This window comes from Apaloderma vittatum, unplaced genomic scaffold (genome assembly GCF_000703405.1).
Source record: "Apaloderma vittatum isolate BGI_N311 unplaced genomic scaffold, ASM70340v1 scaffold16125, whole genome shotgun sequence".
NCBI classification, from domain to species: Eukaryota; Metazoa; Chordata; class Aves; order Trogoniformes; family Trogonidae; genus Apaloderma; species Apaloderma vittatum.
The window spans coordinates 27261-38969 of record NW_009718938.1 but is presented as its reverse complement, the minus strand read 5'-3'; the positions used below and the strand labels follow the sequence as shown (position 1 = coordinate 38969).

The window sequence follows — 11709 nt, the reverse complement described above, 5'->3', positions numbered from 1 at the left end:
GTTGCACATGAACGTATTGTCTTGGCTTTCCTGACTGCATGTCTGTTCAGGTCTTTATTCAGATATTCTGTGAGCTGGGATCTGAATCCATCCGGCTCTCCAGGAGGTCTGAAAACCTGCATCTACAGCTTAAACACAGAGCCTCGCTCCTGAAAGAGCAATCATATGTCATCTTTTTAGTGTACCTGGTAGAGCTTTCAGCCATTTTTCCAAATACAAAATGCCTACTAAAGAAAGCAATGCCATTTTCTCCCTGCTGTCTTTCTGAAATCTCATGTTGGGAAAAGTGCTTACCATATATTTCATATGAAGAGAAAGCTTTCCATAATGACTGGTATTTCAGTGTCTATTGCAGCCAGTACAGCTATTGAAAATGTCATTGTGGATGGCACAAATAGGGGGAGATTTTGAGTAAGACCATGCATCCTCTGATTGTGATATTACTTGGAAAGGAAAAAAAGAGAAAAAGCAATGAAGAATAGACAACCTGTTGAATGTAAATGTACAAAATGGAACAAAAAATAGAAAAGTGTTATTATTGGTTCTTGAAATCATCAGTAAAATTACTTTATTCAGAATATTAGCTGGAAATCTATGGATTTCACAGCCTCTGTGATTGAATTTCACATAACTATGAGGAGAATTTTGAACAATCAGGCCAGCCTTAATATTCTTGCATTGAAATGTTGGTATAATTCTTTGACAGCATATGTTGAGAGGCTGAAATGTCCCTAAGGTTGTCCAAGTCAAATTTTTATTGTTATTACTGACTACACTCACCCTCTCTGTCCAGTTTTCTATCAGTTATGATGGAAGCATAAGTAAGTACTACTTTTTTCTATAATTAGATGTGACTAAAAATAATTCTGACAATATGTTGCCTCAGATCTCTTCATGGGCTTCCATCTTCCTCACCTAGACAGAATTTTAAAGCTTTCTTTCTGACACAGACATTAGCCTTGTTTTTCTTCTTTGTTTCTTTCTACTTTTATCTATGATTACTATTTCTTATGCTGTTTCTTCACTCCTTCTCTTACATCATCTTCTCTATTTTTTCTCTTTTTACCCACTCATTTTTCTCATCTTTCTGCTTTTTTTTGCTTGTTTGTTTGTTCACTTTTGACTTGTGGCTTATGTAGTGCAAGATTACCTAATGTTTTTGAGTTTTAGTGTTCACAAAATTCTCTACTACAAGGTTGCCTTGGGAACTAAGGGAAGACCTAATTTTAGAACCTGTGATGCTTTGGGAGGTCAATGGTCATTTGTTCATCTATAATATGTACTTAGAGAAATACTTCCCAAGAAACTGCAAGGTCTGAACTAGGCAAATAGAGTACAGAGAATAAAGACCAGAAAATTAAATTGATGTATATGTCCCTTTTACTACAGCTCAACAAAGTCCTCGCTGTTAATTGTTTCGTTATGAAGGAGATAATTTTTTTATGTATTTGCATACATATGTGTATATACATACACTTTCTATACACCTTGAAGAGTTTGGTTTTACTTTGTGCTTGAAAAACAGGATTAGGATTAATATGACTTCTATGTGTATTTACTTCACTGTCAGGTATGGATAGAGCCATTATGTTACCTGTGGACGTTGCTGACTTCTTAACTAAATGTTGTAGCACCAGATAGCTTCAGATGTTTCTTATTCTCAAACTGCAGCTGGACACAGCTGTGGTACTAGCCGGTCTATGCAGCCTGCTGGTGGTGTTTAAACGTGTGAAGAATTTCGTCTCCTGCCAGTATTTCCCATCACTAATATTGAGACTTGAATAATTGTACCTCGTAGCTGTTTCTGAGTACCACCTATGAGACTTTGTGAAATCCTCTTCAGAGATGTGGCTGTATTGGAGCACAGAAAACAGATATCTAATAGGTCTTTAACTGAATGAATCATGCTTGGTTTTTATGCAGGGAATAAATCACAAGATAGCGGGATTGCAGAGATGGAAGAACTTCCAGTCCCACACAACATCAAAATAAGTAACATCACATGTGATTCCTTCAAGATTTCTTGGGACATGGATTCTAAATCCAAGGACCGCATTACTCATTACTTCATCGACCTCAACAAGAAAGAAAACAAGAATTCCAACAAATTTAAACACAAGGTAATTTTCATTTAAAAATCGGGATGGAAATATTTAATTTTGAATAGATGGATCTCAGTGTCTTATTAATCTTTCAAAGCCAGACCATGAGAAACAAGTATTGGACAACCAGCAAAGGTGGAGTTTAATTAGTCTGATTGGCTTGGTTTTCACTCAGATTATCTTCTCCATCTCCAGCCCTTATGTGTGTAAACACAAATACATTTGTTTCATAGAGAACTGAACATTGCCTTTATTTCATTGGAACATAGTTTTGGATCCTGTACAGTGCATTGTAAGACAGACATTTTTGTTCCTGACTAGTTCTTAATCATTATTTAAACAATTTATGTATTTGTGCCTGTTCTTGTTCAGTTACAGACTCATGAGAGCAATACATGTCATTTCAACAGAAGAGTCACAAATTCTAATGCACTTCTAGGAAGGCTTCCAGCAATTTTAGTTTGCAGCATTCAGGACTGTGACCTGAATATTCATCTGGCCTCTTTCCTCAAGCCACTGACGCAGGGACATATTGAATACATTGCAGAATCTGTACTTAACAAATCCCAGCAAAATTTGCTTTGACCTCAGAATATCAGAAATACTGAGATTCCTAGAGAAACGTGGAATGAGATAGAAGATTGAACAACACAATCATGTGCAAATTTTAAAAAAATGTTGGCAATATCTCAAAAAGATAAGGTTTGCCAAGGCACAAATAACCACACAAATATAAGAGCTCCAATTCTATCAACTCCTAAATTATTATTGGTTTATATGCCAGTAGGATAAACAGGAGATATTTCCACCAATTTCTCTGAGTGTTTTTGTTGTAAGAGTATTTTTTCCTGTGACTTCTGTTAAGAGCAGGTGCATAGTTTCCACACGTCCTTATTTGATTTTTTTTTTAATATGGTTGGAAGTAACATATGCATTAAGTGTAAAGAAAAATCATTTAAAACTGCTTGAAGTCAAGAATTTTACATGTCTGGCCAAGTTGTTGCAGTTTCTAGGAAACAGGTGTGAAGCACTATCGAATTTAATGTTATAATAGGCAATTATTATGACCTAATTTTAACTTTGATAGTAAATAAAGTAGGGTATGTTTGGTTTTCTTTTACTGTTATTGCTTTTCAGCTGACAGCCTTTGAATTTGAATTCTCATTTTATACTGCAGGAATAAATACACCTGACTAGGACTAGAACCTGGGTATTCTGAGTTCCTACAAATGCACCCTACAAGCAGATCTGGCAAAGGGAAGGATGAGATTAAATGGGAAAAAGCTAAAAATTAAAAGCTGCTTCTTTTGCAATGAAAAGAGACTGCAAAGGAGGCATCTTTTACCATTACTTGTATACCTTGCTGATTAGTTATTCCATGGTTCCGGGTTGCTCTTGGAAATGATTGCTGTCTAGGTACCTTTAGAGTTGTCTGATGTGGGCTGGTGGTGTAGCAGCCATCTGCCACTCCAGAATCCTGGCTGTCCTTGAGCTGGCATATAACCTCCTTTGTGCTTCTTTCGGGGCTCAGCCAGGAATGGGAGCTGAGCAGAAAAGAGATGAAAGGAAAAAAAAATAGAGACTCTCCAGAGACATTTCAATGTGAGTATTTGAACATTTTTTCGTAAGGTCAATATAGTGACCTTAAAATAAAAAAAAAAGTATTTGCTCAGAAAAAGAACTACATGAAAAACATCGTATCTGCCCCTCCTTCCTAGCTGTGCAAGGGATAAAACCCTCTGTCAGTGGTTTTAAGCAGTCTGCCCCTTTTTTTTGGTACAGTTAGAAGAGTTCCCTGATACACAGCTGGAAGGTAAGAGTTTGCTGCATGAGGGCAATGAGGCTTTTAATGTTACATGAAAACTGACAACATTAATGGGGGCAAAAACCACCACTGGGTTGTAGGCACAGAGATGTGACCCAGGTGGAGGCAGTTTTTACCATAACCAAAGAAAAGACGACAGGAAGACTAATGATTGTGACTGTAGCAGCTGCTGACTGCATTAGCAGTCCCTTGGGCTGCCTTTGCAATGTAGTTCCAGGGTGGTAGCTTTAAATGTTGTTTGGGGTGTCTTTTCTTTTTCCTTGTAATTTTTCTCTATGTGCTCTTTATTTCAGAATGTGCAACTGAATCCTTCACTGAGGAAGTTTTCTCCCAACTACTTGATTTAAATGAGAATTAGCAAAAACGAAATCATGACATCAAAAACTTACCCTTAACTAGCAACCACATTTCAGCTCTTGTAATGTCAGAAGCTGCAAATTTTGCAGTTTCTTAATAGAGAAACTGGAGAGTATTTGTTGCTGACAGAAAAGCAATAATTTCTCCATAATAGAAGATAAGTAAAAAAGAAAAAAAAAAAAAAAACACCACAAAAAAAAAACCCAGCACTCAGGTCTTAGTTATAGATCGTGAACAGAAAATGTCTCTTTTCTATTTCTTTTTTCCTTAAGGGTCTACTGTGTTAGTATATATAGATGGATGACTATGAAGTTGTTGTATTTATAGGTGGACAGCTACAGATATTACCTAAAGTGCCCACTTTTCACCTTACTATTCTGTGATTACTGATAAACTTTCAAGAGTAAATACCCCTCTCACTATCACAGCTCCTCGAGTACACTGTGCAGAGAATCATTCAACTTCACCATAAGGCCTTTCAGTCACAGTTCCAGCGTAAACTGCCCAGTTCTTCTTTTTTTTTTTTTTTTTTTCCTTCCCCTGGCAATCTGTGCTGCAGTCTTTGGTACTGCAGAAATCAGGCATTTCAACAACAACGAGCAGCTATTCTTCTTTTCACTATAGCGTGGTACACTGGAAGGGCAAGCCAGAGTATCTGAAATGGTGATGGAGTGGGAAGCAAAAGGTGCAATGACAGACACAACTATCTAGCTGTACTCTTGTCTTGTTCTGGCCCTTCTGTACTTTGGTATATGTTACAAAGTTATTCTGCAATGTGTTTAATTTTCTCTGTTGAAGTTTGGTTTGGAAGATAGCAGCAGCAATATAGGTTGACTGATTGATGGCAAGAGGAATTCTATTTGGTTACACTCACTGAAAGAGAACAATGGCAACGAGAGCCAAAGAAGCTCTTAAATTAGGATATTCTTGTGCTCAGTAGCATGTCTTTTTCTGTTTGTGTAGTTCCAAATTATATATTTGGGCTATATATAGTCGTATCAATCCACAGTCACTTGGAAACAATAATAAACTGATACATGCAAGTTGTTACCACAGCTTTTGGAGCAGACTGTAGACCACTGTCCTCAGCCAACCTGTTACTTGCTGCACCCAGGAACTGAGGGGTAACTAAGGTTTATATAGAAGAGCCAGGGCTTGGGGATTACACTGCAAAAACAACGGGGGAAGGGGTGGTGAACTGGTTTGCTTGCTCTGCTGACTTGTGTGTTGTTTTCGTCTTTTTCTTTCCATCAGGATGTACCCACTAAATTGGTAGCCAAAGCTGTTCCTTTGCCTATGACAGTCCGTGGGCACTGGTTCTTGAGCCCCAGAACAGAATACACCGTAGCAGTGCAGACAGCATCAAAGCAGGTTGATGGTGATTATGTTGTTTCCGAGTGGAGCGAAATCATCGAGTTTTGCACAGCAGGTAATATTGCTCAGGAAACACGCACGACAGGACATATTCAAGTAGCTTTGCTGCCTGAGTGGGTTAGCCATCTACCAGTGCCAAATGGGTATAGTCATACCTGCAAACTGGAATTCTAATGTGAGGCTTTGTGTGTGCTCAGGTCTGGACTGCCCCTTTGCTCTGCAATAGTTTAGCTGCCACAAAGTGCTATTCCTGGCACCACTGCTTGTCCCAGGCTGAGAAAGGAGCCTGGTGGAGCAGGGCCACTTGTGTGCATGCTGCAAAAGCCTGAGCACCACCAACACCCTGTCTCAAGGATCATTTTAGCCCGTTACTGATTCCTTTGGATGTGCATCAGCTGGTGCCAATGTGCCTGCGTGACAGCTGAGTGCTGAAGCGAGCTCTCTATGAATCCCACATTGGTTGAGACAGTGTTTAGGCCAGGTTCTATGCAAGCTGGTATTTTAGTAATGTGATTTGTTATTGGCTTACAACTAGGTACGTTGTAGCAATCAGTTTATCAAATGTTATCAAATGACAAGTTATCAAATGACATCAGCCAGAGTGAGCAGTTCTCAGCTTCTCTGCTGTTGCAAACACAAGGAAATCAGCTCCAACACAGGAAATCCTGAGATGAAAGTTGCTGTAGGCTTGCAGAGTATGTGCAGGGGAAGGAGTGGGGAGAATCAAACATGTATATTCCTGCCATTTGTCTGTTGCCACTGCTGGAAACTGGCACTGGGCTATAGTTTCTGTATACAGCTGTGAGGTACGTTACGTTACTTAGGCTCTGTTCCCAATTTTAAGTCTGCACATCTGTGTATATTTTTGTGAGTATTGTGGTGGGTTTTTTCCTTGCCACTCCCATGCTAGCAGTTTGTCTTTTCTTTCCAGATTATTCTAAAGTTCACTTAACACAGCTATTGGAAAAAGCTGAAGTGATCGCAGGCCGTATGCTTAAACTGTCTGTTTTTTATCGGAATCAGCACAAAGAATACTTTGATTATATCAGGTAAGAAAGTAAATATATGCAAATTGTTTGGCAAATTAAGAGAGTAACGGAAAAAATAGGTAAAAGGAGGCAGCTGTGCTAAAGCTAGAGTAGGTTGTCTGTGTGCTTTATTGGCAGTTCAGAAGGGAAAAAAAAATAAACATAATTCATTTCTTCTACCTTCTTTAACTCAGCACTTCCATTAGACAGTAAAGGTTTGTGTTTTGAAACAGAAACTAAAGTACTGACAGGGTCTCCAGCCTATTTAAAGTGTCTGTTATCAGAACAGCGTATTTAGTAGCCAAATACTTCTACTAAGAAATTCAGAGATGTCCATAAGTAGGACTGCACAATAGTGTGCATAGGCATTTGCCTGCATACAAGATTTCCAGCTCGAATATTTACTCTCCAAGTGCAACGACTCCATTTCTATGCCCAAATGTAGTAATTGGAGCTCTGCAATCCAAATATTACAGATTGTGTGGGGAGGGAGAGGGGGATGATTTTTGGATGGTTTTACAACACTGTGCTTCAGCTGGAATAAAAAAAAAAAAAAAGAGTTAGCTGAAGGTAGGTTCCTTACTCCCGCTGGAGGCCCAGGGTGCCCTCACACACACAACTGGAAGCATTCATTACAATAGAAAAGAAGATTTTTTTTTCTGTAGAAGGAGTTAAAGCTCACGTACTGACTGAGCAGGAGCAGCCAACATGCAAAGGTAACCTTCTACTGTTAGAAGAACATGGATGAGAGGTAAGCAGTGTGTAGAGATGGTTCGGCACGATGTCAGAAGGGTGGCAGCACTGATTATGCTGCTTTAAATATGCGTTGAGAGATGGGGCTGCTGGAGTGCTGCATAATTCCGGTTTTAGTGGGTGTCACTCTAGTACCTGCCTAGAATGGAAAGGGATTTTTTTTCAAACTAGTAAAGAAAAAAATATACTTCAGGGAATCAAACTCCAGAGAACAGGCTCCTCCACCCTTTGAAACTTTCCTGTGTTGTAGACATGAGTACCTGCTCTACTCCAGAACCAGCTTGTATATCCCAGAGCATGGGGTTTGCTTTTTCCCTTCTGTGTTTTGGAAGAATTAGTTTATTGCACATGATGATGACAAAGCTGCAAAACTCAGTGGAGCTAGAGAATGAATTGCAGTGGTTGAGGCTCTGTGAGGACCTTGTAAATCTCTGCTGCCATCCTGGACTAGGTACCAGAGAAGGGCAATGCCTATGGTGGTTCTCATATGGCTTAGTTTTGAGCCACGTAATCCTAGTGCACCTGCCTTTCCTTTGTGTTCACAGAGCTTTGAAAATTGCAGCTGAGGTGCATTTGTAGCTGTGGGTTTGGCCTTGTCTGCCAAATGTGGTTCTGATTGCACTGTATCTTTCATCCTCCCTCCTCTTATGTTCTTTCTTGGTTTGATACGAACAGAGACGAGATTATTTTCCCCTTTGTTAGTGAACTAAAGAGACAACAAAGATGTGTTCTTCCCAGGTCAGTATGAAGTTAGGATACTTGTCTAGTCCTTCCACAATGCACTCTTCTGAATATTATGTCAAAAACCCTAACGACATGCTTCCTTTTGGGAAAAATTCATTGTCATACCATGCCTCTGTGCTGTCATAACTGGTAAACAAGCTTGGAAAAGCTTACAGAGTAGCTCTAGCAGCACTGGCAAACAAGCAACTGTCACGGTGCTAGAGCAGCAACCCCTAAATGTAGGTTTGAAGTGTGAGTTTGTACATAGTGTTCATGTCACTGCTGCTTACCTCAGCTGGGAGCACCATAAAGCAGCTCAGATTCCCGGGAAGAGCGCCTTATAATTAGCCTAATTGGCCACTGGATGTCAGTATCTTGCCACAGAAATGGAACTGCAAGAAGCCTGGCTTTGCAGGTTGCAGAGATGGTGGTTATTCAAACTGTGGGGTTTTTTCTCCCTTGTAATCGCTTCAGTCATAAAATACCAATTGTAACCACCCATCCCAGTCAATGTCTTATGAAATATGGCTTGAGACAATAACTATATAGTATTTGAGTGGCACAGGAAACTTTTGAAATTTGTTTTGGAGTCAAATCAAGATATGCTGCTGAGGAGATTAGAAATAATGAAAAAAATCACAGCTGGAGACATTACTGAGTTGATTTAGAGGTGCTTTGTATGTATACGCTGAATTTGTTTGCTTTGACTGCAACCTCCTGCAAGTAAAAACTCCTCGTCCAAGTAAAACCCTTTTCCCACACAGCACCTTCTACCTAGAGCTGTTGAGAGTTAGTTAAAAGTAGAGAGAGAACAGTCTGTCTTGGTTAGTTTCTCCTTCCCTCAATTTAAAAAAAAAAAAAAAAAAGGAAAAAGAAGGAAAAAAAAACCTAGAGAAAAGTAAAGCAAAATGGGGTTGTAAGACTCTAGCCCCACAGCTTCATACGTTTTTAATCTGTCAATATATATAAAGGTGTTTTTCTAAGGGTGCCCAGTAAATGTGGTGTTTTGCAGGACTTAGAAAAGCGAATGTTTCCCTTCCTGCTATCACATGGCTGCAGGTGCAGTGAGGACCAAAGCTGTCACTATGGCACTTCCAGAGAGATGTGGGACACAAGTTCTGGGGAACATCCTACTAACCATAAAATCTTGGGTGCTAAGGAGGAATAGATGGGGTGTTTTCGTCTGTTCTCCTAAATATAGCAGCCTAATCCCATTGAGCGCAACTTGGGATTTAGAGTTTTAAAAATTTCACTTGTTGCATTGAACGTTTCTTCCCATTGGAACCAAATTGAGCTCAGCTTGCAAAAAAAAAAAAAAAAAAAATTAGTGTTGTACATTTTTTTCCCCTTAGAACTAGTGACTGCAGAAGCTGGATACCAGCTGAAGTGGAAACTAACCAAATTGCCTAACACTCTGTGTCCAGCTCTGCTCTAATTGAAGTCATCAGCAGACAAATTAGACCTGAAATAATCATTTGGAGGAAAAAAAACCTTTGGCACACAGTACATTCCTTCCTATAGGCAACCTGAAAAGCATCTTTCAGAAATAACTTTCTCTGGCAGTTTTGTATACGAAATACGTGCTGCCTGTGCTAAAAATACGCATCAGTAAACGGTATATTCAGCATATTGAGACTGACTTGCAATTTTCAACATGTGATTAAACTAAAATGTGTTTATTGTTGGAATTATAGTGGAAGGCTGAACAAATCAGCTAATTAAACTTACTGGCTGTTTGGGGGATTTTTTTGTTTCTGCTATTCTTTGCCTGCATACAATAACCGCACAGCTGACAGATAAGCCAGACTGGAGAAGCAGATTTTTCCCTCTCAAGCAGGAGTTTTTCTATCTAGCTCCTTCTGATTCTGGCATCACTTGATTTGCTTGGTCCTAAGAGCATGACATTAACCACAGTTTTCAGTTTAACCATTTCCCTTTGTGTCCCTTCAGTACCTGTGCCAAGCAGCACAATGTCCTACCTTTCCACTTCTTTCTTTAACAAGCATTACAAAATAAACAATTCCAGTCATTCATTTGTAGAGAGCATCACGGGAATGCTATGCAGCCCTCTGTTAAGGATAACAGTGGCAGCCATGGCTCTCCGATCAGCGGGAAGCTGGAAGGCATCTTCTTCAGCTGCAACACCGAGTTCAACACTGGCAAGCCTCCACAAGATTCACCTTACGGAAGATACAGGTTTGAGATCGCAGCTGAAAAACTCTTCAACCCAAATACTAACTTGTACTTTGGAGACTTCTACTGCATGTACACAGCCTACCACTACGTCATTCTCGTTATCGCCCCTGTTGGCTCACCAGGAGACGAATTCTGTAAGCAGCGCCTTCCTCAACTAAATATAAAAGATAACAAATTTCTGACCTGCGATGAAGAAGACGGTGTCATGGTTTACCATCATGCCCAGGATGTTATTTTGGAAGTAATTTACACTGATCCTGTGGATCTCTCCCTCGGCACAGTTGCGGAAATTACCGGTCACCAACTAATGAGCTTGTCTACTGCAAATGCAAAGAAAGATCCCAGCTGCAAGACCTGCAATATCAGTGTTGGACGTTAAAACTTCCCTCGTTACTTAGGAGCCTTCAAACCTCTGTTGCCCATTTCCATAGTCAAGACATTTTTGTCAGAAGCATGCACATGCCGCTGTCACCAAAAGCAAACACGAGTCTTCAAAATCTCCAATAGCGTTTTTAGTATTTCTTCTCTCCCTCTTTCCCTTCTGTTCCCCTGACGCTTTAAATAATTAGAAGTCCTGGATTTCTTTCTGGCAACCATTTATACTTAGATGCTGCAAAAATTGTTTTCTGTTTCTTGCCAAACATAACAAAATCCTATATAAACTGCTTTAGCAAAATAAAAATAACAGCTTATAAATGGTGTTTAAATATGCATTCATTTTAACTACTGAACAAGTACTGGGATAACTCCAAACAGCATGAAAGGTTGTAATTGCAGCATGAGTTAAATTTCAGAGCCTAGAAATGTCAGCACTTCCAACGTGTTGTTTGACGGTGTTATTTATGTTATTTATATTAGCTAACTGAAACAGAAATTGTGTCTCAACATAATAAATATAATAGAAAAATATTTTATTTGTACTGTTGTATAAAATATTATACAATCATATAGAATATATAGATTACATTTTAATATCAATTGTATACATGTCATGAAATCATTTTCCCTTATCAAAGATGTGGTTTGTAAACTTCAAATAGCTCTGTATCTGTTCCTGTTGCTCTAGATGACTTTAATTAAAACAGATTTACGAAGGAAACCATTTCTGATTCATAAAAGTTAAGTTATAAATTATTAAGTCAGTACACTGAAACAACAAACCTCTGAGAAATAAAAAATTCCTTTTTTAGTGTTCATACTTTTTCCTCAAAGCTACTTGAAAATGTGTACGTCTTCAAAATCATGCTGAGCCATTACATACAATATAAATACAAACATGTTTGATACATAATAGGCTTTATAAAAGGAAAACCTTCTTACCAAGATAGAAAACAGGTTGCTTATACTATGT

At 39.0% G+C, this 11709-nt stretch overlaps 1 protein-coding gene across 1 annotated transcript; it reads left to right on the top strand.

Moving 5' to 3' along the window:
* Positions 1-1927: 1927 nt before the first annotated feature.
* On the top strand, positions 1928-11453 carry PHYHIPL (phytanoyl-CoA 2-hydroxylase interacting protein-like). The gene is made up of 4 exons (XM_009870454.1): positions 1928-2120; positions 5539-5713; positions 6590-6707; positions 10203-11453. Exons 1-4 carry the CDS (start codon positions 1956-1958, stop codon positions 10735-10737), a joined length of 993 nt encoding a protein of 330 aa, XP_009868756.1. The 5' UTR covers positions 1928-1955; the 3' UTR covers positions 10738-11453.
* Positions 11454-11709: the final 256 nt, after the last annotated feature.